The 26,214-nt window shown below is 43.8% G+C and overlaps 2 protein-coding genes across 2 annotated transcripts in view; both read right to left on the bottom strand.

Annotated features, from left to right (window-relative positions):
• The window catches only part of prkcg (protein kinase C, gamma), a gene marked incomplete at both ends in the record, with an annotated part of 71,014 nt that overhangs the window by 43,338 nt on the left and 1,462 nt on the right, over window positions 1-26,214 (bottom strand). The window contains 3 exon segments of the mRNA XM_083762067.1: window positions 3,672-3,748; window positions 3,751-3,756; window positions 3,998-4,029. Of these exon segments, the coding sequence (XP_083618193.1) occupies window positions 3,672-3,748; window positions 3,751-3,756; window positions 3,998-4,029 (115 nt within the window).
• On the bottom strand, window positions 17,250-17,732 carry LOC310855989 (large ribosomal subunit protein uL23m-like; the record flags this gene model as incomplete). The annotated part of the gene is made up of 1 exon (XM_083761204.1): window positions 17,250-17,732. One exon carries the CDS (start codon window positions 17,730-17,732, stop codon window positions 17,250-17,252), a length of 483 nt encoding a protein of 160 aa, XP_083617330.1.

The following is a 26,214-nucleotide window of genomic DNA, read 5'->3' on the forward strand; positions in this document are numbered from 1 at the left end:
GCTCTTCCCCCCCCCCCCCCCCCCCTCCCCAACAACCCATCTCCGAGAACCTGTAGGACAAAGATAGAAAGAGGCGGGGACGGACAGACAGACAGACGGACGGACTGAGGTAGAGGTATGAGTCATATCATTGTGTGAGTGAAAGGAGGTAATGAATGGAAAATAAGCCACTGCAGAAAGAAAAGAAAAGAAAAGAAAAGAAAAGAAAAGAAAAGAAAAGAAAAGAAAAGAAAAGAAAAGAAAAGAAAAGAAAAGAAAAGAAAAGAAAAGAAAAGAAAAGAAAAGAAAAGAAAAGAAAGAAAAGAAAAGAAAAGAAAAGAAAAGAAAAGAAAAGAAAAGAAAAGAAAAGAAAAGAAAAGAAAAGAAAAGAAAAGAAAAGAAAATGTTACAAAATCGTTGATTTTGTCGACAAAGGCAGGCCTTGAGTTGACAGCGTCGTAATGCCAGATTTTACATTTGGTTGCATGCTGCAAATATAGTACAGGCATTATATGGGAAAAAAGGGGTCAACCTCCAACTAATTGCAAAAAAAACAAACTCAGCTGATTTTGTATCTTACATATGTCCTGAATAACATACAAAAGGGGGAAGTGTTGAAAATTACCTGTACAGTATGGCCACCATAGACATCCAATATAAGGCAAATCATTTCAAGATTTCCTTTTGCTTTAAGTAGCATGTGACATGTCAAACTAGGGTGTTTTCATGATGTTGAATCCATTCCAAGCATTAGTTTTGCATAAAAACATGAAAACACCCTAGTTTGACATGTCACATGCTACTTAAAGCAAAGGGATTTTTTTTGCAATTAGTTTGAGGTCAAATTACATTATTACTGGACTAATAGCCGATCTACAAGCTAAAAACAAAATACATTAATTTTTTTTATTTATAGTCGAATTTTTTGTACAAAGAAGCAGCGAGGTAGATAATAGATTTGATTAATTCTGGTTGTGGAAGGACAGGTCGTCACCATGGTATGGGGCCAACACTGATATTTTCACAAATTGGTACCACCTCAGGTACAAAGTATATATATATTTTTGTCCCTAGTTTATTTGGTATGAAAACTATTCCAATTCAGTAGCTTAATGCCAGTTGTACAGTATGTGACCATATACAGTATACCATTGACACTCGCATGACTGTATTAAGGCCAGGTACCACACAAGCTGACTTCAGGTAAAAAATAACGTATTTTTCCCTGTGATGTTATTGAGGATGTTATCATGGAAATGGCCGTGAACTTGACGCTGACTTTGGTTGATGGAAACTCCGCTAAATCCTACGGGACCTCTTTAGGTGGCGGAGAAATTTGCGGAAGCATACACTTGCATATATATTTATTCAGAAGGCTTTAGTCTTCATGCTGAATCAATAAATAGTCCCCAAATCTCAGATAAAATATGTAGGCATGTGTCCCCAACATATTGGTCGATCAGCACATAAAAAAACGATATATATATATATATATACTGTATATATATATATATATATATATATATATATATATATATATATAAAAGCCGAGTGCACTTGTATGCCTAAATGCATGCATTCTAGAGGCAAGTTAGCCTATAGAGTCCCATAAGGAAACTGCCCCTGCAAGCCCCGACACCTTTTTATTTATTTATTAGGATATTTCTATAGCATGCCATGCGCGATTGCGCTGCTCACTTGACAGCCTTCTCTAGGCTACTCGCAGTGCAACGCGTTGTGAGCTTGTAGATCGGCTCTCGCGGACTGCATGTTAAAAAACAAACTCACAATTATAATAAGAACATAGGCCTACACTTATCTGCATTTTGCACTGTACGAATCTAACGTTGTTTAGTGTGTGTTAGTGTATTGTTTAGTGAGTCAGTTCTCTTGACTGTCGGTGTGTGTGACTGTGTGTGTGTGTGTGTGTGTGGGGCGGACAGCAGCATGCTGCTGCCGCTGAACCGAGTCCAATCTGGGTGAAATTTACATTGGAAAATTAATATAACGGCGCGGTGAGCCCGGCCAGGACAGAACACACGGCCCGGCCCCGACTGGCATTCTGGTTCACAGACATGCCGGTCTGACAGACAGACAGCAGTCACGAGGGCTAATTAGCCCTATAAATCCACATTATGGCATCAGCGCGTGCAATTTGGGCCAGTCAGGTTTTAAGCCAGCTCACCTTAATTCATTATAATATGGGCAACGTTGTAGCTGTGTAGGCTGTAGGCTACTACATTGATCTCATCATGAGATCAATCAAGTTTGCCAAGTGTCCCGACTCCCGCGAATCATTTTAATATAGGATATAGGCTACCCGCTGTATATGGTTGAAATTCTAAATAGCTATGCCTACATGTACATGCTCAGAACAAATCCATTCTCCACATATGCATTCAGACAGCTGACAGTGAGATGATATTAATCTATTCCCCGAATGAATCAATGCAGCTCTGATTTAAAAAAAGTATCGGATATCTCTTTACTTCTGCAGGTGCCTTTCTTTTTTTATAACCCTGCAGTGCATTCATCCTGTCAAAATTAACTACTCTACAAGGCACAAGCTCATCGCGCTGTTGTATAGAATTGAAATCCTCTGTGCAGGCTATGATGACGTATTTTGAGATTTCCTGTTGCCCTTATATGGTGTAGAATGGGCGTGGATGTTCCAACTAACCAGGCGACACCAGGCGAATCGCTTGGGAAAAATGCGGAAAGGATACACTCGGCAATCCGCACAAATGAAGTTATTACACCAGCTTCCCTGAATAACACGTCCTCTCAACGTAGGATGATCGGACGGATAAATACGATATCCGTTTCCGCCACCGTTACACTCTGGCGCATTTCGTTTTTGAAGAATCAGGCCCATTGTCTTTTAAATATCCACTACTTGAACTGGTGACAGGGGCCAGTTTGACCGAAAAACGAGCAGGCAGAGATGGTATAAGTATATATGCCTAAATTCATATTTAGAAAAGGTTTCAGATAAAAGCAAAAAAACTAAACATGAGTTGAATCAAATATTTAGGAAGAGTGGAAGGGGAGCGCCTTCTGATAGTTTCATGGGAAAAGATAATCAACTTCAAAATCTCAAAATGGGTTAAGCGTATACCTATACGATATTCAAAATGTCATTATACTTTAAGTAGCATGTGATGTGTCAAACTAGGGTTTTTATGATTCAGAATCAATTCCAAGCATTCGTTTTGCACGGGGAAAAAAAACACACTAATTGTTGTGCCTTATATACAGTAGGTGGTTAATGGTGTGGTCACATATAACTGGCATTAAGCTACTGAATTGGAATAGTTATCATTCCAAAATATAAACTAGAGACATGTAGGTATACAGTATACAAAAATCGAATAAAAAATACGGTCACCTTAGGTGGTACCAGAATCTGTCTCGGCCCCTGGACTAAAGGTCACCTAATTATGACATATACTTTGTGGACCACAAAAACACAAAATCGAAATCCATTGAAATCCTCTCTTCTCCTCCGAGTTGGCTCTGTATACTTGGTGCACGCTCCCCCATCACTGTTAATAAATGTATATTATATTTAGGGGTGTTGGAAAATAAAGTGCCCCCTTTGATGAAAAAAATATGCCCCCCCTGCTGATTTGCGCCTGGAGCCGGCACTGTAATAGCATATATACTGTAGGCATACTGTAGTTTCTACTCACGTCCGGTCGGGGTTCGGCGGTGGTAGAGCCCGGACACGTGAAGGTCACAAGCTCGTGACATCGCTTGTGCACCACAAGTTACACACTGTGGGGGGGGGGGGAAGGGGGGGGGGGGGGGAGGAAAGAAAAATACAATATATAAGAGAGATCCAAAGAGGCAGCAGGAGGAGGAGGAGGGAGGGAGTCAAGAGAAAATGGATTGGTCAGACCGTCACACATCGGTCTGCACAACAATTCCGATATCGACTGTGCCAAGGTGTGTGTGTGTGTGTGCGCGTGCGTGCGTGCGTGTGTGTGCGTGTGCGTGCTCTTTTTCTCCACCATACCTTGACATTGGAAGCCTTGTTTGCCGATACCCCTGTGAGGGTGTGAAGAGGAGGGGTGGGGGTGGTGGGGGGATGGGGATGGGGGGAGGTTGAAACAGAAAAAAAGACAAAGTCAAGTCAGACTTCTATTTCTTTACAGCAGTGCATGGTTCTCAACCAACTGTTGACATCATCAGATCAGTGCATGGTGCTTGGGGGGGGGGGGCGTTCCAGGTGGTCCCCCGGTGCGTTTTAACAGCGGGCGATAGCCTGGGTGTATTTTCCAGAAGTATACATTATTTGTCTATGGGACCCGGCAAGAACTATTGGCGATAATAGCAGGGGCCGGACGAACGTTGCTCAAAAACATGAAAATATTGTATCTGTTCTGTTCTCAATGTGTGTGGAGGGGTACACAAATAAACAGACAGCTAACACTTGACTTGAGAGATGGTCAGAGGCAGAGTAACGTTTTGAAGGGGGCTTTTACTTCTTCTCCAAAACCATGATGAAGTCAAAATTGTAAAACTGAAACAATATGACACAAAAGAAGCACTAATTAAATAATGCCTAATTGTACAAACATTCAAAGAAATAATAAACAGCATAAAACATACAGCTACAATGTCTACAAGCATTATGCATTAGAGACAGTAGACTATCACTTTTAAATGACATGAAATTACTATATAAAATGTAAATAGCTTGTAGATATATGTAAATAGTTTTTACCTGTTTATTATTTCTTTGAATGTTTGTACAATTAGGCATTATTTAATTAGTGCTTCTTTTGTGTCATTATGTTTCAGTTTTACAATTTTGGCTTCATCATGGTTTTGGAGAAGAAGTAAAAGCCCCCTTCAAAACGTTACTCTGCCTCTGACCACCTCTCAAGTCAAGTGTTAGCTGTCTGTTTATTTGTGTACCCTCCACACACATTGAGAACAGAACAGTATCTTTCGGGCGACCATCGTCCAGGCGATATAGCAATCAAATCCATGTGTTGCTTTGTTCGAAGTTGGGTTCCTATTCCACTTTGCTTCACTTACTGGACCACACATCAGCATCATTTACTTACTTTACCTCATTTTGCATGCGCTTCAAAGCGAGGACACATATGGTAATGACAGCAGGAACGCCCACCAGGACATTTTTATCGCCCAGAGCCGCTCGCCGCTTTTAAAACTTAGGGTTATAGTCCCCAGCTGCATGTTTCTGTAGAGGAAACCAATCTGTCCTCTTAATGTTTTCTGGTTAGGTGCTCCACGTGGACCTTTAATGAGAACTTGGCATCGAGACAAGTGGCCAGACATTTATAGCCTATTAAATAAGAGTGTAAATACCTTTGAAGTGATTTGTGTTCGGGGACCTATATAGTAAATACCATGCATTTTGTTTTGTCGCAGTTCAAAACAAGTTTAAGGTTAATTAGAGCATTCCAACCAGGTCACTCTCACTCACACTCATTTTTTTCTTTCTTATATTATGCTGCTTATATTATGCTGCTGCAATGTCAGAAGGAATTCAGCCGAACAGAAATACGTTTTACTCATACACCTGCTGTGCTACACACCAGCTCAGTGGCCTTGTGGTTAGAGTGTCCGCCCTGATCCCCTGCTGGGTCATACAAAGACTCTGAAACATGGACCCAGTGCCTCCCTCCTTGGGCACTCAGCATCAATGATTGGATTGGAGCTGTGAGCCCATGCATGTCACATACTAGCGTCTTGTCCAGGGGCAGTTCAAACTGCCTCATGCTACAGAAACAGGAGATAGGCTCCTATACCCTATATGGGCTCAATGGCTCGGCAAGGCTTATACTTACTTACTTACCTGGACTACACATATAAACAATAAAGAGGATCCTTACGCACCTATACACAAATATGAAGTAAGTACATTGTGTTTATATAGCACTTCTCACAAAGACAACTCACAAAGCCTATACATAAAATAACAACAAAAGAAGAAAAACAAACCAAGGACACTTGTCTTCAAACGGTAGTGTTTTTAAGTGGCTCTTCAAAATGCCCACAGGCACTGCAGCTCTGCAGGACCACTATACGGCAGGCAGGGGACTTCCAGAGTCTGGGAGCTTATACAGGCTGAAAGGATCCATCTGTCGCCTTTGGTTATTAATCTGGTACGAGGGATGACCAGTAGACCCCTATAGACCCCCTACCGGTCTAGCAGGTCAGGTAGATATGCTGCTGGTGCTAGTGAGCACCATGCTGGACCTGGAACCAAACCCTGGAAACCACAGGAGGCCATTGTTAGGAGGCCAGGACTCCAAACCCCAACACCTATAAAATGTCTAAATGTCTTGAGGACCAGGAAAATCCTGTCCTCACAATCTCTCTGCTCTGCACGGCGCGCTCTCACTCTCTCTCTCTCTCTCTCTCTCAACGCACACTCGTCGGTGCGTGTCCTCCAGCACGAGTGCTGGCGTCGGCTAGTTTTCCAGTTGTCTCCTCAGAGCTTTAATTGAATAATTAAAGCCATTGATTGGCTAAAGAGTCCATTCAGCACACCCCCCCCCCCCCCCCCCCACCACCCGCTGAGAATCTGCCTCTGATCAGCAGGTTATAGATAGAGAGACCAGATGAAGTTCATCTGTAGAACACATGCAGAGAGAGAGAGGAGGGAGAGAGAGAGGAGAGAGAGAGAGAGAGAGAGAGAGAGAGAGAGAGAGAGAGAGAGGAGAGAGAGAGAGAGAGAGAGAGAGAGAGAGAGAGAGCACTCAGACAATCAGCATCGACAGGCGTCATTAACCACAACAACTTGACACCATACCAATTAATCAGAGCAGATTACACACACCCAAATTGAGTTTGAAAACATGACGGTAAAAAAGAAACCTCCCATACCTAGTTTACCTACTGGGTGAAATACAACAATGTGCACTGCAAACGCAGCAGCAAGATTTGGCAACTGTTGCAATAAAATATAGCTTATAGCCGATGCAGTAGCTAACCTCAGTAAACTGTGCCAAAACCTAACCCTAATTCCTCAAAACAAATTTCAAGAATACAAGAAACCAAGTGCTTGGCGTGATGTGATATCAGCGGAGAAAAAATAGGGCAAGCATTCCCGGTTACCTCGATTAATGGCTTCTAAATCATTAGTTGTGAAACATGATCTTCATTTCATGTCAAGGACCACCAAAGTCCAACATGTTATGTATTTTGGCCACAGAACCCAACCTGAAAATGTTTTGTGCCAGGGACTCAAGTTGGTATTATTTAACTACAATTCACTTCTACTGCTCTTACAGAATAATCTACCACTGATCTACAGTAGCCTAATAGGAAGTCTAGTGTAGTCAGCACTCAGCACGTTCATGTGAGCCATGGGGCAGTTTTGCATTCCAACCAGGAGAGGGCAGAGTTGAGCCTGCTATAGACAGACAGATATGTTCCATTGAAAATTGGTGCCCTGTCAATTTCTGTGACTCCACAGGCCAGGGGGGCTGACCATTTAGGACAAATCCACGCCTTACAACAGTGAGATGATTTCTGTGACTCCATCGGGGCGTTGTTCTGTTGCAATTTGGACACATCCATGTAGTACAGAGGCGAGAGGATTTCTGTGACTCGAGGGGACGTCGTTTTTGGAAATAACAAATCCATGCCTAACACAAACATGTGGGTCGGGACCCCGCGGAGGGCCCACAACAGATTCTGGGCGAAGCAACATTATTTTCTCACTCAGCAGTGAACAAACCAAACATGCAGAACAGTATCAGTGTATAGCCTATCTGCACATTTCTAAAGTGACAATATACGTAAGGACTTTTAATAGACCTCTCAAATGAAGTAAATAAATAGAAAATATTAAAATACCATTACTGCATCAATGCACTGCATGGTCAAACAAAATTGGCCATGGAACTGATTCAAGCGGACTGAAAAGATTCAGAACCACTGTGTTGTTCTATTGTTCTCCTCTTTCAAGATTTGGTTTAGTAGGTCATGTTTTGAGCAATTGTCTGCCAATAGTCCCTGCAGCTGCCAGCTGACATCACTCAATGTCCGGCCCAAGAAATATCGCTTTACGAAGAATGTCTTGACAGCGATTTCCATATAGCTGCAATATATTGCTGCGTTTGCCGTCATAACCCATTGACGCCTGATGCAACTTATACGTTGTTCTATCTATACCTTTGATGCCCGGCATGGCATCAAAGGTAGAACAACGTATAAGCGGCGCTTAATAATAATGATAATTGGAAGGTTTTCAGAAACCTTATAGGCCTAGAAGTAGGGCTGTGAATCTTTGCGTGTCTCACGATTCGATTTGATTTTCGATTCTTGGGGTCACGATTCGATTCAACTTAATTCTCAATCCAAAAACGATATTCAAAATGATTCTCGATTTCATCTGAAGTTACTATACTACAGTAACTTGAAAATGACTGAAGACATGATGTTTACTGTGATTAGGGTAAGCTTACATTTCATATCACAAACACCGTGACAATCGACTTTTTCATGTCAAGGACCCCCAAATTGACACTAATTAACACGCGGACCCCCATTTGAAGAGATATGCCAGGGAGCCCCATAAGAGAAGATTTTTACGGCTCTAGCAGTGATTCTCAACCCGTTTAATTTCAAGGATGTCAAGGTTTGACATGCATTAGGATACGGACCCCCATTTAATGGCATTTCGATTTCTTGGACTAAAATCAAAGTTAATTTAACTCTGAGAGTGTACAAAGGGAACCAAACGGACACGTTTGTGCCGTGCAACGTTGCGCAGCACGCCAAAAATAAAAGAGCCGATCAGCAAACTCGACGAAAGGCAGCATAATAAATTAACTCTGGCGGTGCATAAATTAAAGCAGTGCATGCGAGTGGAAATTAAACCCGAGCAAAATGGCAGAGGAAGACGGAAGATGCGAGTAGTCGCGCGATCCGATAGGTCAGTGGTTTTCCACGGCAGTCAGGTCAACGGGTTAATTGGATGTTGGCGATAGATGGATACACACACCAGGCCGGCGGCACTGCAAACGAGCTGCTCTGCTGCACGACAAGCGGCATGTCAGGAGTTCCTGCATTGATCCATCCTCTACACTCCTCCCCCCCACCCCCCCTCTGGCTTTAACACGTTCGGGTCGGGAACCCCTTTTGGTGTTTTTTAAACATTATGTTATACTTTAGCTATTGAAAAATAGCAGATCTACAAGCTCATAGCGCGGCACTCGTACGAGCTTGTAGATCTGCTATTTTTGAAAAATCTTGAATATGTCTTTGAATATATTATTCTATCAAGAGCGAACGTTTCAACTCAAATCTTTGCTTCTTGGAGGGGTGCCCTGGAACAACATATTTTCAGATGGGGGGGGGGGGGGGGGGGGAATTACATATATTTTTGGGGGTCCTTGAAATTAAAATGTTTGCGCACCACTGACATAGAAACATGGGGTTTTTCAGAAAACTGTCAGGATTTAGAAGGCATTTGTAGAATCGTCCTCAGGTCGAAAGGGGTTAACAACACACATCCTTTTGCACACCTGAGTACTTTGGGTGACAGGTGGATAGTCAATAGGGGGGGGGGGGGAAGAAAAGAGAAATAAATGTATAGGCTAAGAAAGTCAATGCAGGGCTGTCATGGAGCCCTTTTGATAGATTTGCTGCCAGCCTGTTCCATCACAGAAAGCACTGTGTATAGCGACGTGAAACCGTCCTGTCTTTTACAACAAGTCCACTTTAACCCATTTTGGACTGAGTTCGATTAAAAAAAAGGCTTCTAAATCCTAACATCTTTCTTAAAAACCTATGTTTCTATGTCAGTGGTGCTCAACCTTTTTCATGTCAAGGACCCCCAGAATTATTGGGCCACACAGACCCCCATCTCAAAATATGTAGTTCCAGGGACCCCCCCAGAAGCAAATATTTTTGTTAAAAATGTTCGCTCTGAAATATTTATTCAATGATTTGCGCCACATTTTAACGATTTAAACAAATAGCAGACCTACAAGCTCAAGCTATGAGCTTGTAGATCTGCTATTTTTCAATAGCTAAAGTATAACATAATGCTTAAAACAACAACAGGGGTTCCCGCCCAGAATGGGTTAAGATGTGCCATCCTCTGCTGTTTAACCCGTCATTTAAACACAACTATTAACATCCATAATCATGTCATGTTTGTCGTGCACAGTATATGCATCTGCTGATATGCTCACGCGTCGTATTCTCAGGTATACTAGTATGTGTGATCTCCAGTCCTTTCCCATGACCCTCCCCCCGTCTACCCTTTATTTTTTGTATAGAAATAATGATACGATGGGAACTACACAGAAACAAATCTTGTTTTACTTTGTAAACCTGTGCTATGACAATAAAGCTCTGATTGGTAGTGGAGTGATATTTGGCCAGGAGTACCTATAGTCAGTGGTGGAAAGTAACTTTACAGTAAGTGCATTTACATGTAAAATGTTGGAGGTATTTGTACTTTACTTGAGTATTTTAAATTTCCAATACTTTGATTCCACTACATCTCAGAGGCAAATCTTATATACTTTTACTCCACTGCGTTTATTTGAAAACTTTAAAAGCTCTAGTTACTTCTTAGATTTTGATTATTATACAACCCATACTGTAGTGTTCTCAAGCAGTGTAGAGAACTGACACTAAACACAGAGTTAAACCGTAGCCAATGAAGACAAAGATTGGACCATTTACTGTTGCTCTTCCTCATCAACGGTGAAAACTGACAACAATACAAACATTCAGGGTCTGTGTTCTCAATTGTAAACATTTCACAGTAAAAAGAAAGAAACCAATTGAGTAGCTAATCACCTACACACACTCAAGGCAATTAGCAGGATGACATACACCTGTAGGCTATGCACTCTAGGCTACTATGCTCTGCAGACAGCAGCAAACGATGTTCAAGAAATAACTTTTCCAAAACATCAAAGTGCATGGTCACAGAAGGTTAACTGAAATCAACACAACTTACGGGATTTCCTCTCAAATGCTTCCATGTGGGTTGGATGGGATTCTAGGCTCACAGCTCTGAACAGCCTGTGATCTCTGTGCACTGCTGCATCAAAATGGTGCCGGCAGGAAGTGACTCATTAAATACAAAGAGTTTTCAAAATAAAGAACTTAATAAAGAACATCACAATAAAGTAGGCTACTTCCAAGCTTTTCTAATGTAAACATAAATACAACCACGTACCATCAAATTACTTCAAGTGAAAAATAGAACATTTGCCTTATAGGGCAACACACATACATTAACCACTTCAGCCGGGCCCTATATATAGGCCTACATTCCGGGCATTTTAAAATAGCCGATCTACAAGCTTACAATGTGTCACGATGAGCTTGTTTTACGCTGCACGTACATTTTGATGACAATACTTTTGTACTTTTACTCAAGTACATTTTGAATTCCGGACTTTAACTTGTAACAGAGTATTTCTATATTGCAGTGTTGATACTTTTTTCCACCACTGCCTATAGGCTCTACTTTGATTTAAGGAGTTGAGTCCACCACTGGAAATTCTATTGCAGTCAGTTCCCCAAGAGATTCCCTCACGCAATATGAAAATCACTCTTCCAGAATGCCTTTCTCCCCCCACCCCCCCCCCCCATATCCTTGGTGTACTGTCTGTCTTTCTGTAGCAGTGGCAGGCTCTTCTGAACATTACCATTTCATATGCATTATGGCGTTTCCTGCAAGCTCAGCTCAAAACAAATCCTCTGTGTGTTGTCCGTTAGTTGTTCTGCTGACGACACGCATTGTGTTGGCACCTGTAGAGCTCAGTGGTGGAAAGTAACTAAGTACATTTACTCAAGTAAGAAACATTTTGAGGTATTTACAATTTTCAATACTTTTACAATACACATCTCGGATATAAAAGAAACCAACCAGCCAAGCTGTTACCACACTTGTGTGTGGTAACACTAACACTAAGTGTGGAAACAGCTACAGGCTGCTAATGGCGCACACCAGCCACCTCCATTATTTTCAATGGACCTATCCCACACCGGCGGCGTCAGACGCCCGCTCACGCTCATGTTCTAATTCCAGGCATTGAAAGTGTTTTGTTTTTTGTTTTTTTTACTACAACTGTACAAAGTTGGCCGCCGCGCGGCAGAGCGGCACGCCCTGTTGATGCTTATGGGCGGCACTTCACGCATGTCGTGCTGCTACGCAACCTGTGTGTATTCATTTTGCGAGACCTGCAGCGACAGCCTTTTGGAATTGGAAATACTTTGATTTGAAAACGTGTTCCTCCGTTACAATCCAATCACCACTTTGGATAAATTGGATTAAACGAGAAACTGTTGCTATACTCATTGATTTGGTGAATGTGTAAAGCCTGTATAGGCAACTTTGAGCACGTTTGAGGAGCCCATACACTTTAATAGTTTGTAGTTGTGTTTTGAAAACATATTATGCACTTTTTTGTTGTGATGCATGCTGTGACGTTTGAAGCCTCTGCACTTTTTTACAGCCTTATGTATGCTGCTGCAGTTGTTTCCTATGTGCTTTTTAGAAGCACATAGGGAAGTATTTTATTGTAAGCCTATAGGCCTATATTTAGTTTACATTGGGGTCTGTGAGTTTAACTTGTGACTGTGGAAATATCCTGATTGGCCTCATTTTGAAGGCTTTAGCCTACTGATGTCTGTGAGACTGAATTGTATGAGCCCGTGTTCTATTTTCATAGAGGCAGCTTCTGATTCTGCGCTGATGCTCAGATCGTGCACAAGAGTGTGTTGTTGGAAGACTGTCTTACATCACCCCATACCTCTTATCCATAAACTTATTTGATTTTTTTTTTACTATTTTGAAAAAACATTTTGAACTATTAGTAAAATTATTAACTAAATAGTAAAAAATGGCAAATACGTTCAGGGTTAAGGCAGGGGTATTCAACTAGATTAGGTCGGGGGCCATAAGTGTAGAATTATTGTGTGTGTTGATATGACAGCTATAGCTGTCTGATTTTAATAGTAGACGCATATATGTCGAGGCGCAGCACAAATGTAATGGCAGCGTACAAGGTTTACATGCGCAAAAATAACAGATGTACAAGTTATCGACACGGAATGGTATGTATACGGTATGGTACACGATGTACGCTTGTACTGTAGATCTGTTTATTTTAAGCATGCGCCGCCGCCGCCACCACGCAAAGTTATGACGAAGCCTGCGATGCGACCTCTTTTCATTTTTTTCACTATTTGGTTCGCTTAACATGTCCACGTGCATATTTGGTACGCTTTAAGTCCAGTGTGTACACCAAACGGACCAAAATCAAAATGCTAATATTTGGTCCTTGGTCCTTGATCCGGACCTTCTAAGCGAACTTTGGGTGTGAAAACGGCCTTAAAGATCGAGTGCTGTGATCTTTTTCCTTCCAGTTTTCCATGTGTGTATGAGGTGACAGTACTTCAGTAGACCCCTTAGTGTAGTTGTTACTGTATGTCATGTGTTTATGAGGTGACAGTACTTCAGTAGACCCCTTAGTGTAGTTGTTACTGTATGTCATGTGTTTATGAGGTGACAGTACTTCAGTAGACCCCTTGGTGTGGTTGTTACTGTATGTCATGTGTTTATGAGGTGACAGTACTTCAGTAGACCCCTTGGTGTGGTTGTTACTGTATGTCATGTGTTTATGAGGTGACAGTACTTCAGTAGAACCCTTGGCGTGGTTGTTACTGTATGTCATGTGTTTATGAGGTGACAGTACTTCAGTAGACCCCTTGGTGAGGTTGTTACTGTATGTCATGTGTTTATGAGGTGACAGTACTTCAGTAGACCCCTTGGTGTGGTTGTTACTGTATGTCATGTGTTTATGAGGTGACAGTACTTCAGTAGACCCCTTGGCGTGGTTGTTACTGTATGTCATGTGTTTATGAGGTGACAGTACTTCAGTAGACCCCTTGGCGTGGTTGTTACTGTATGTCATGTGTTTATGAGGTGACAGTACTTCAATAGACCCCTTGGCGTGGTTGTTATGTGCAATGATGTCTTCCCTTTGTATTTAGGGTTTCTTCCTGGAGGCTGCAAACCTTGACAGTCAAACATGCCAATGAAAACAAACTGTGATGTATAGTGACATCACAATATCATCCTCTTCCCTAACCCCTACGCCTTTATCATACAACAACAGCTGTGGGTGCAGCTTCAGTTCAGGTGGATCATAAATAGTGTAGGCCTACACTTTTTTGAAACAAATCTCCCTCCATATATATAATAATAATAATACCTGATGATCACGTTTTAGGTTGGCAACAAATCACGGCACTACATCTTTAATGGAATCTAACTGTCAAAACTTGTAACCTTAATTTTTTATCTCAATACGTTTCGCTATGCTTTCATTCTTTCAACCTGATCTCTCCTGGGTGAAATGGGGGTCAGCTATAGTGGCCTCAAACTCGATGTCCTTGAAATAAAAAAAAAGGTTCAAAATCACTGGGCTTAAAAAAGGCTTAAAAGTTAAATAATAATCCAATGACCCCAAAATCAGCATGGGACGGAGAGAAGTGTGTGTGTGCAAGTCCTCTTTGTGTGGGGAGGGAGGCAGGGAGGGAGGGAGGGGTGAGGCTGTGGGGGTTTCAGCCCAAACTAAGTGCTGCGACCGACCGTGGCCAAGACTCCATGCAGCCAGTTGGATGAAAGTTCTGGAAAGATGGCCAGAGGCTGCTGGCACCAGTACCAGCCTGCACCCTACATACTCTCCACCATATGTCCACCCGCACACACCCCCACGCACACACACACACACCCCCACGCACACACACCCGCACGCACGCACGAACACACGCACACACACGCACGCGCACATGCACACGCACTCTCTTGCGAGGACATTAACATTTCCAGGACAGCGATTTCATGAATGTAATCTAATTTGTTATCATTGGTGTTGTTTGTTATCAAAGCCAAACATTGCAGATCTACGAGCTCTCAACAGTCTTCGGGGCATGACACAGGCACGTATAGCTAACTATCAGGCATAATAATCAACCCCGACCTCCAAATGTCTAATCCCTACCTCCTCAATTTAACCATATATAAGACAACCATTTCCCTTGAGAAAATGTGGCCCTCACAAGTATAGTACACTACACACGTGCGCGCGCACACATGCGCTCGTGCAACAGGAACGCACACTGTCCTCCACAGGCAGTTCTAGACAGAATGGGCTCACTGCGTTGTGTGTGTGTGTGTGTGTGTGTGTGTGTGTGTGTGTGTGTGTGTGTGTGTGTGTGTGTGTGTGTGTGTGTGTGTGTGTGTGTGTGTGTGTGTGTGTGTGTGTGTGTGTGTGTGTGTGCTTGCGTGTGCGCAGCGTGCCTGTGCGTGTGAGTCACTAGAGGGAAGTGAATGAAAAATGTCTCCTAAATCAGAACTGCAGTCATGATGTAAAGTTATGAAGCCGTGAAGCTGTAACACTGTAATATAGTAAACCAGTAAAACATTATTTTAGGGCTCATGTTTTATGATGTCGGCCGCATTGCGATGCATTGAACTGGTACTGTAGATTGGCTTATTTGTTTTCATTTTATACGTTTTTTCTCGAAAAGCCAAATATTAAATAGGGCTTAGGTTATGTTAATGTATGCTTTTTTAATCATTATGCCAAGTAACTAATTCAATTTGAGTTAATAATGGTAAAATAATGTAGCGGAATAAAAAAAGTACATAATTCCCGTGTCGAAAAACTGAAATACTCGAGTAAAAGCATCTCAAACTTGTACTAAGGTACAGTATCTGAGTACATGTACTTAGTGACTTTACACCCCTGCCTCATGGACAGCCATCACCGCCTTTTAGTGGTTATAGAGACTCAGATGCTTGAACCGAGATAGCCATCTTGTCACATTAACATAAATCTCATTTCGCTGTAGGACTATACATGACTATATAAATCTCCTGAACATCGGCCGCATTTAGGAGCTCCGGGGTAGTAGCGACCTAGGGATTTATTCTGATGTTCTCATTGGAGCTTGCAGGACTACTGTGAGCAGTCTGGGGGTGATTAGTGAGTGTCCTCAGGCATTTTCTCTCTCTTTCAATCAACTTCCCCATTCGCACCTCTTCTCTCCTCCAACACGCTTGGACTTTATTTCGTACACAAACAGAATTTCCAAATAATATCAACACGGTCACGCCGTAAGTCAATGCAACATCTGAGCATGTCATGATCGAGCGTGCACACGTGTTATTTTTATTTCATTCAACCTTTATTTTAAATGATCAGAGAGATCATTGAGAGAGAGAGAGAGAGCCTCATTCACAATGATGCCAAGATTACGCATATAGAAATAACATAAAGTAAAAGACAATATTCCCAACAATCAGTTCAATCCGTTAAAACAGTTACATAACCACAGAAGAGGTTCCAAGAACCAGACGCAGCCATGCTAAAAAGCAGTCTTTCTCGGTTCAGATTGTGCCCGAGGAAAACCAGAAGGACAAGTATAGCCATTCGCTAGAGCGAGCTAGAATGCGACCATATAGGGTTCTGAGCTGAAATACACGGTGGTCATTTTCTCTCAGTCAGAGATGAGAGAAAATTATGTCCTGACATAGTGATGAGAATTGTAATTGACACCAGTAATAAACCCCAGAGCTGAGTGGTAGACAGAGTCCCAGGGAAGTGAGTGGTATATAGAGGCAGCTGCATACATCAGTGGTTTCCAACCTTTTTCACATCAAGGCCCATTATTATTATATTATTTGGATGAGATTAAGGGCCGATTCATACTCCTATTTTAGAGCCGAATAAAAGTCGGTTCGGCTCTGTAGAGCCTACACTTTGACGTCATTTGAGGTTCGGGGGGGGGGGGGGGTACCGTCCTAAAGTCGTCTCTTCTGTGCTACTGCACTGCACTACAGCGCCGAAACAGCGGTAAAATAGGAGTATAAATCGGCCCTTAGCCTCTCAGACCCAAAACGTATAGAATTACGAGAGACAACATGCAAACATTGATCAAATTAACCAATCGTCTTCTTTCATGTAATGCAAATGTTTAACAACAATTAACTCTTGAGCGGGTAAAATGAAACGAAATGGACACGTATGGGTCCTTTCCCCCCCATCAAGAGTTAAAGATCTATAAGGGTCCATTTGGTTGCATGGTTACCAACTCTCCACCATTTAGCTGGGGACCACCTGGACCATCCCTTCAAGGACCACCACTGGTCCCCCCCCCCCCCCGGACCACTGGTTGTAAACCACTGCGAGATATATATATATATATATATATATATATATATATATATATATATGGTATATATCTCAAAGTCCGAACCAGTCGGTGACCCCTCCTCGCGCGGGAGCGGGCTTCTGACGCTGCTTCTCGTCCTCCAGGAACTTCTCCTGCAGGGCCTCCATGGAGCCGACCTCAGCCCGGACATCTTTCCTCTCCGGGGGGAAGATGTCCGGGAAGCTGAACGTCCGGCCCTCGCCCAGCTGCACGTAGGCCACCTTGTAGTCGGGCTGCTTCACCCGCTGGTTCAGGTGGTTGCGCCTCTTGCTGCTGCCGAACTGGATGCGCGTGCGCACCGCGCCCACGGCGACGCCGTAGATGCCCTGCAGGTAGTTCCGCACGTCGCACTTGGTCATCTCCATGGGGACGCGGAACTGCGCCGTGTCCGCGGGCTGCTCCTTCCCCGGGCGCACCAGCGTCAGGAACCAGTTGGGTCTGAAGATCCTCAGCTGGGGGTCGCCCAGCTGGTAGACGGGGTACATCATGAGTCTCCTGGAAGTTCTGGCCGCCATGCTACGGTATCTGAAGGTGGAGTCGGTTGTCGCGGCCTGTATACAGGGAAAGCCTCCCCCTCGGCTTAAAACGGCGTTTGTCTCCACGTGCGTTTGACGTGACATCAGAATATCTCCATAATGTGTACATGTGACGGGGGCTATATATGTGCTTTGTTATATAGGGTCGACCACGTCAGAACGCCATGGCTACTCAAGAGGTTAGAGTGAGTGACTCCATGCACTCCATATTCGGACGTTAACTGTCAACCCCGGAATGTCCCAGAGCCAGAGTTATACGCATTCTCCGTCCACTTCATGGGGCCAGTCCAATGGCGGCTCTTCTACATAGACTTCTATTGAGCATGGGGATAACTGGAAGTTTACGGAATGCATTGGGAGTCTATGGGGCTCGTGCGAGTACATGAACCACGTGACCGGGGCTGTTTTCTGCCCCCTCAATATCGCAACTCTATAGCTCTGGGGAGTCCATGGTCATGGTTGATGTGGAGCTCCTTATATGGATACTTAAATCATTTGTTTGGGTCTGATGTCATGATGTCACAGCATGACACACGCTCTATGTGGGTGTCGCTGCATTGGCAACTCTATATGTGGTTATGTTTGAGTCATAGTTAACTCTATGGTTATGTCTGGGTCATATAGTGACACCCGCGCTGGTCCACCGACCAACCACATTACCTATAAAATTATGGCAGTTTATAGGATGAGGCGTCACATACTACAGGATTTTATTACGATTCTCGGGCTTGCAAGCAGCTGACCATCAGTCTCAGAGAAGACACATTATTCTCCGACTCGCCACAGCTTGCTTGGACCGCTGCCAAGTGGAGTGAAGTGAATGAGTGAGCGACTTTGGTCCGCTCAGGGGTAGAGTGACCGGCTGGGAACCGCAGGTGTTGGTGTCAAAGTGTCCTTGAGCAAGACTCTGAACCCCTAATTGCTCCTGATGTGCAGGTTGGTGCCTTGCATGGTTTCCTCTGTCATCGGTGTGTGAATGGGTGAATGTAATGCACAATCTATGTAAAGCGCCTTGGATAAAGGAGCTATATAAATGCACCATTTACCATTTACTTGACATGGCCAAAGCATTTCCGGGGGTCCTCAGCCAAAAACGGTGAGAACCCCTGGATTAGAGGATAAGTTTGCCAGATAGTCGCTCAACCAGGCTTTAACACTTCAACCTCAGCATCCACATTTTGGGGGGAGCATTCAACCCCAAAATAGCAGATCTACAAGCTTGTATTCTTGGCCATTTTTAGCTTAGAGTTTTGGTGAAGACGAATACAAATAAATCATACCCATGTGAAGTGAGGGGCGCTCTTATCATCATACATCATCTCATTCTGGCCAATGAGAATTTGTGTCCTCACCTTCGTCTTCAATGTTTGTGTTCACACAAACACTCAAAACTGGCCACTCATTGTCAATGGCATTCAATGTTTGTGTTAGGACAATGTTTGTGTTTACACAAAACCTCAAAGCTGGACACATAGGAGTGGCTATAGCGCCCCTCAAAAAAAACATACAGTTTAACTGAAGTCCCGGGTCCTCTATAAGACCAGAGGGGTTTAAGTGGAACCCTGCATGGAGTCAGGAGGCGTGGATGTCAGTCACAACATGCACAGGCCCACAGTGTGGAGCTGAACGCTGCCACGAACACCCTGCTGCAGCTGGATGTATTATCATGTGTACAGCATGGCGGACATGAGCGGCCTCGTCACGGTGGCTGCATGCCGCCATGGAAACCACGGGGACAGGGAGGACTGCCACTGCGGAATGCCACAGTGCAATGCTTTAATCCATTCTGGGTGGCAACCCCTTTTGGTGTTAGCATTATGCTATATGCTTTAGCTGTTGAAAAATAGCAGATCTACAAGCTCATAGCGCGCCACCGAGTGGCGCGCTACGAGCTTGTAGTTCTGCTATTTTTGAAAAATCGAAGAACGACTGACATATAGAAACATAGCTTTTTCAGAAAACCGTCTGGATGTAGAAGACATTTTTAGAATCTGATCTCAGGTCAGAATGGGTTAACTCTCCATCACGTCCCTGTAATAACACGGCTCCCGAAAGCTGGAACTGCTGGCAGCCGCACTAATGACAGTTGTTCGCTCGGAATCGTAATGTGGGCCGCCAGTGTGCGAAGGTCGGGGCCATGGGCACAGTCATGGCTTTAGCCTCGCCAATTCCAATACACACACTCTCTCTCTCTCTCTGTCTCTGTCTCTGTCTCTGTCTCGTGCAGGCCAGTGGTGGGATGCAACATTGTGAATGAGGCTGGGAAGGAGAGAGGGAGCCCCCCAGGGCTCTAACCATGGCCCACTCCTTTTTTTTTTTTTTTAAGATATTTTTTTGCGGCTTACGCCTTTATTGATTTTTTAAGGGATAGAAAGTAGGCTGACAGGAAACGGGAGAGAGATGGGGGGATGACATGCGGTAAAGGCCGTGTCGGGTCCAGGGGTCGAAACCGCGGCACACCGCGACTGGATCACCAGTCCGGTGCCCAGACTGTTACGCTACGGCCTGGGCCGGCCTACTCCTTTTTGAGTGGTGCAACCACTCTAAGGAACAGCAATGTCCGTGCTGGTTCACCTATGTGACGTTAATGAGCACCAGTATGACTTAGTACCAGTAGGGGCGCTGTCGTGCCAGAAACAGAGAGAGAGAGATAGTGCTGCACGTGCTGCACTGTTGCCTGCTAATGAGAGAGAGAGTGAGAGAGAGAGAGAGAGAGAGAGAGAGAGAGAGAGAGAGAGAGAGAGAGGGGAGTTGCACCACTCAGTTCACACAGGTGTGATTTTTCCACATACTGTAGGCTACACCAAATCTCCAACAGCAAACTCTGATGTGCTAAATGTGGCCAAATGTTCACCCACAAAATAGGGCTTGTGGCTCGTCGTCAGCGAGGCGCCTGCGTCAATGGAGGACGGCGGTTCTTCACCTTTAAATGTATATTATGGCGGCTATTTAGGGCACGGCTGTGGCTCAGGTGGTAGAGCAGGTCGTCCAATGATCCCTGGGTCGGCGGTTCAAATCCCGGCTCCTCCTCCTCCCGTTCACATGTCGAAGTGTCCTCGGGCAATTAAGACACTGAACCCTACATTGCCTCCAATGAGTCGGTCGGTGTGAGCCATCGGTGTGTGAATGTGGGAAGTGAGGACGCTGGCGTCGACTGTTCGCCGCTTCACCTCTTAATGTATCAATGAATGAACCATTTGTAAAGCGCTTTGAGCACTTGGAAAAGCGCTATAAAAATGCAATCCATTAATTCATTATTATATTATCAGCTTGTAGCTGCTTGCATCATCCAGGGGGGTCTGCCAGGAGTCCACATGAGGAGTCAAAGGGTGGAGAACACTTGGTCCTGCACAACGCAATGTCCTCCCAAGTTGGCGGAATGTATTATTCTTGCTTCAGCTTCCTGTTCAAACATTGTGCTCATCGTTTTTTACTTTCCTCGGTCACGGCATGGCAAGCATTAGTCAGTGGTGTAAAGTAACCAAGTATACATGTATTTAACCCATTTAGGCCTGACGTCGACATTTTAAAAAGTATATTTTTTAAATGTATTTATTTTCCTGAAAAACCGCATGTTTCTATATCAGTGGTTCTCAAAATTAAATTTCAAGGACCCCAAAAATTACCGGTATATGTAATGTGCCACCAACTCCCATCTGTTGTTCCAGGAACCTCTCAGAAGCAAAGATTTGAGTTAAAAACGTTCACTCTGAAAGACGAGACTTATCTGGGTGAGTTAGAATGCGGACCATAGGCTCAACTTTGAAAACACCATTAGATACACTGACAAGGAATGGAAACTTCCGAACGTCGGCCCCTTTATAATTGACTTGTGAATTGTGCACTATGTGCACTGAACGCAGTCCTCCACGGGGGACTGGCGGGTGAGCTGGTGACGGATGGTTCTGGCCCAGTTGTGACCAAAGGTGGGCACGGTGGCAGTCCATTAACCCATTTAGACCTGAGGATGCATCTACATTTAGCTTTTAACCACCTTAACCACTATCTTAAACTTCAGCTGTTCAAAAATAGCAGATCTACAAGCTATACAAGCTTGTAGATCTGCTATTTTTGAAAAATCGTGAAAATGTCGCGCAAATCATTTAATATACATTCTTTCACAGCGTCAACGTTTTTTTAACTCATATATTTTCTTCTGGGGGATTCCCGGAACAACATATAATTTTCAAATGCGGGGTCGGGCGGCCAATTACTGTACATTATACGTACGTAATTTTTGGAGCTCCTTGAAGTGAAATAGTTTGAGAACCTGCACTGATACGATCTAGTCTCAGCTGGTCTTAATGGTTTAACCCATTCAGGCCCGACGTCGAAATTAAAAAAAAAAAGTTTTCTAAATCATGACAATTTTCTGAAAGATTTGAGGCACATTTTAACGATTTTTCAAAAATAGTTTTTTTCAAAAAGTTCATAGCGTGCCACACGGTGGCGCGCTATGAGCTTGTAGATCTGCTATTTTTCAATAGGGGTTCCCGCTCAAAATGGGTTAAGCGCAGCGTGTCACATCAGAGCGATGTCTGACACCGTGTACATCCATCCTAAAAATCCACAGTGGAGCAATTAGGGCCAGCAGATTTACAGCCTGTGTGCCGGGGGGGCACACAGGCTCATTGGTAAAATTGGTAATTGGTCATTGGTAAAACAACAAAAGTTGTTTGTTTGTTTGCATTGATAACATTGAAAAAGAAATATGAGTTTTTGATGGACACAGGACACAATAGAGGGTATGCGCATGCATAAAGTGAATGGGAAATCGAGTGGCAAAGTGACTTGGCAAAGTGAGTTTTCTGTTTGGATGTATGGGCTGTCAAGGCCAGAATAGTACTTTTCTGCCATTCGGTATAGACGTTCCTGCATAACTTCATAACGTCATGCGCATATACCCTCAATTGGTTGAACTTGAGTAATTGATTAACGTTCTTGGTCGTTGGGACCACCGCGGGCGGCCCGTATGGGGCCCGTCAATATTACTCAGACATAACCATATATTGACACTCATCTAACACTAGCATGTCTGAGAGGTCATTTTGACCGTTTTTATTTGATTTTGAAGTTGATTATCTTTGAGCCCATGAAGCTTTCAGAAGGTTCCCCTTCCATGACCACCATCATCCATCACCATTCTATCATCTCAGAAATGTTTGACATCTGAAAAACAAAAAATCTAAATGTGAATTAAAGCACATGCTACTTGTGTCTGATTTTGTGACATTCTTAACAGGAACCCCTTTTGGTGTTTTAAGCACTATTGAAAAATAGCAGATCTACAAGGTGTGCGCGCAAATCTTTGAATATATACTCTTTCCGAGCAAACGTTTTTAACTCAAATCTTTGCTTCTGCGGGGTCCCTGGAACAACATGTTTTCAGATGGGGGTCGGCGGGCCAAATACATATATTTTAGGGGGTCCTTGACATGAAAGTGTTTGAGAACCACTGACATAGAAACATGGGTTTTTCAGAAAACGGTCATGATTCAGACGACTTTTATAGAATCGTCATAAGGTCTAAATGGGTTAAGGGTGGGTACTCGGGGACCCCCCCGGAGACCCAACACTTGTTGGGTGGTCAGATGGGTGGGCCGCAAACACTTTCAAGATTTTCAAGTGGGCCCTGACCCAGAAAAGGTTGCGAACCTTGAGGAGTTGTTTGTACTGCAGGCAAATCAAATCTGTTTCTCAAATGCCATCTTTATAAGACTGACTGTCCAACACTGTTATTTGAAAATAATCAGACGGGGGTGTATTCCCATATCCCCTTAAATCTGCATCGGTTGCTGTCAGTTTTCAATGTCGCCTCGGGGGTCAATAAAGCGCTTCTAATCTATTCTAACGACGTAATAACAAGGATAATTGGAGGACGTGAGAGGACGCTGGCGTGTTATGTTCTCCGTTCTTTAGATTAGATTACTTTTGTTTACTTTTGGCATCAGTTAATAGTTCACTATTTTAGTTTTGTACCTTTTCCCCTTTGCTCCTTTGCTGAGTTGTGATCGTTCCTCCGGATAAGGATTAGTCCAACACTGCCGTTATAGCCTCCCTGGCTATCCGTGTAGCCTTTGCTGGGACTACTATCCACTCGCCGTGCTAACCGTCTATACCTCCACTCCTTCACCCCCGCCGAGAGGTTCCCCACCCGGACAGCCTTCCTGCTGCCTACGGTGCCTATACTCAACGAGTCAACTGTCTGCTGTTGCCGGTTACCAGTACCTGTCAGCGTAGTTGGCCCTGGTGCCTTCACTCGCTGCTCGGCTGGTGGTATACAGCAGACCGTCTGTTTGGAGCAAGATCCATCCAAGGCTACAGTGTGCTCGGCAATCGGCATGCTCTGGATACTATAGTCCTCTGCCTCTTCGCTCTCTGCCCGCGGGAGCTCTGCCTGAGGCTGCCCGCTGACATCGCTGGCCTATACCGGGCTCTTCTGTGTACCTGTTAGCATAGTGGGGCTGCCTGCTATATAGCGCTGTTTGGCTTGCAGTCAGGCAGAGCCAGAGCCCCGTCAAAACACCACCGGACAGCATGACGATCCACTAGTCCTCCGTCGAACTTCACCAACTGAATATTCCAATCACTCCTGGATATATCACGACCATCAAACAACACAGACTACTCCGCCCGCCGGCCCAGCTACATCCACAGGAGCTCCCGACAAAAGTTTGTTGTTCGCACGGCAAACTCCATTCCCTCTCTGCTGCCCCGTCAACGTCCATTTGCGACGTCACGCAATCACCACAACAAACCACACGTGCGCCCTGTCTGTCTGAGAGCCTTGCCCTTAGCCAAAGCACCTCATTCCGTCAGCCTACGTTTAATTCCCGTTCTCTCAACCACAAAGAGTCCATTGTCATTAATCACTGACAATAACCTGGATTTTATGTGTATTACATAAACCTGGCAAAAAACCTCAAGAATACATTACATTAAATAAATCCACCCCCTCCGGCTATACTCTTACATGGACAATCCTCGCCTCGACGGGCATACAACAGTGGCGCTCACCGAAAAGAGCAGATCCGACAAGCTGCACAACCCGTCGCGTCGGGAGCTTGTGGATCTGCACGTTTGTCGGGTGAGTGACACTGTCATGACACTGTATACATTATAGGCCTCGGTGTCTCAGTGTCTGAGACTGAGACAGATCTTTATACGTCAGAGCAGAATATACTGTAGTTTCAAAACCACATTGGGGTGTGGTTCAATATAGGCTCTATATGCAGCCATATTGGAAAGAAATTGGGCCTCTTCCTTTTACTACAACTTCCTGGTTCCTACAGCAGGTGTTATCAATACTGAGTGATGAGGGCTCTGTTCCATTCTGGTCAAACAGAGTCAGGGTACTGCTGTTGTGCATGTTGTCTCACTGGAAACACTCTGCTACACCAGTGGACGTCAAAGGGTATTATTGTTAAACATATGCATTACTACTGCTTTACATTAGAGAATGTATAGAATAATTGTTATTTTGGGCAACGTTTGCCAAAAGCATGGAATTGTAGACAAAATCTTATCCAACGACGACGACAAGATATCCTTAGTTTTGGGCCTGAGAGGCTAAAATGTCATCAAAATTCATGGTGGTTCATGATGCAGAATACATAATGGACCTTGATGTGAAACGGGTTGAAAACCACTGGTATAGCCTATAGCGTATACCCTAATCCTATATAAGATAAGAAACCACTGGTATAGCCTATAGCGTATACCCTAATCCTATATAAGATAAGAAACCACTGGTATAGCCTATAGCGTATACCCTAATCCTATATAAGATAAGAAACCACTGGTATAGCCTATAGCGTATACCCTAATCCTATATAAGATAAGAAACCACTGGTATAGCCTATAGCGTATACCCTAATCCTATATAAGATAAGAAACCACTGGTATAGCCTATAGCGTATACCCTAATCCTATATAAGATAAGCAGGGGACATAATAGGGATGCCATCAAAGTGTGGTCCACGTGCCGTCATGGTTCCTTGAGGGGAGTCCAAATGTCCCTCTCAATATATAAAATCAGTCATTTTCAAATAGCCGATGTGCACAGTGTATATAGGTTTAACCCATTCAGGATGTACGGGAACCCCTTCTGAAGGTGTATTAAGCATACTTCAGTCATACTTCTATAGCTATTGAAAAATAGCAGATCTACGTACAAGCTCGTAGCACGGCACTCAGTATTTTTTGAAAAATCGCGAAAATGTGGCACAAATCTTTGAATATATATTCTTTCATAGCGACCGTTTTTAACACAAATCTTTGCTTCATGGGGGGTCCCTGGAACCATCACCTGATGAAGGCCGTTCACGGCCAAAATGTCGTGTCCTAATTTACAATGGTGTTTTAACACAAATAAACACTGTTGGAGCAAAGCCTATGTGTGCGGACCACTTCTTCACCGTATGGGTCCCTGGAACAACACATTTTCAGACTGCAGGGTCGG

This window comes from Protomyctophum parallelum (assembly GCF_964188405.1).
Source record: "Protomyctophum parallelum genome assembly, chromosome: 3".
Taxonomy (NCBI): Eukaryota; Metazoa; Chordata; class Actinopteri; order Myctophiformes; family Myctophidae; genus Protomyctophum; species Protomyctophum parallelum.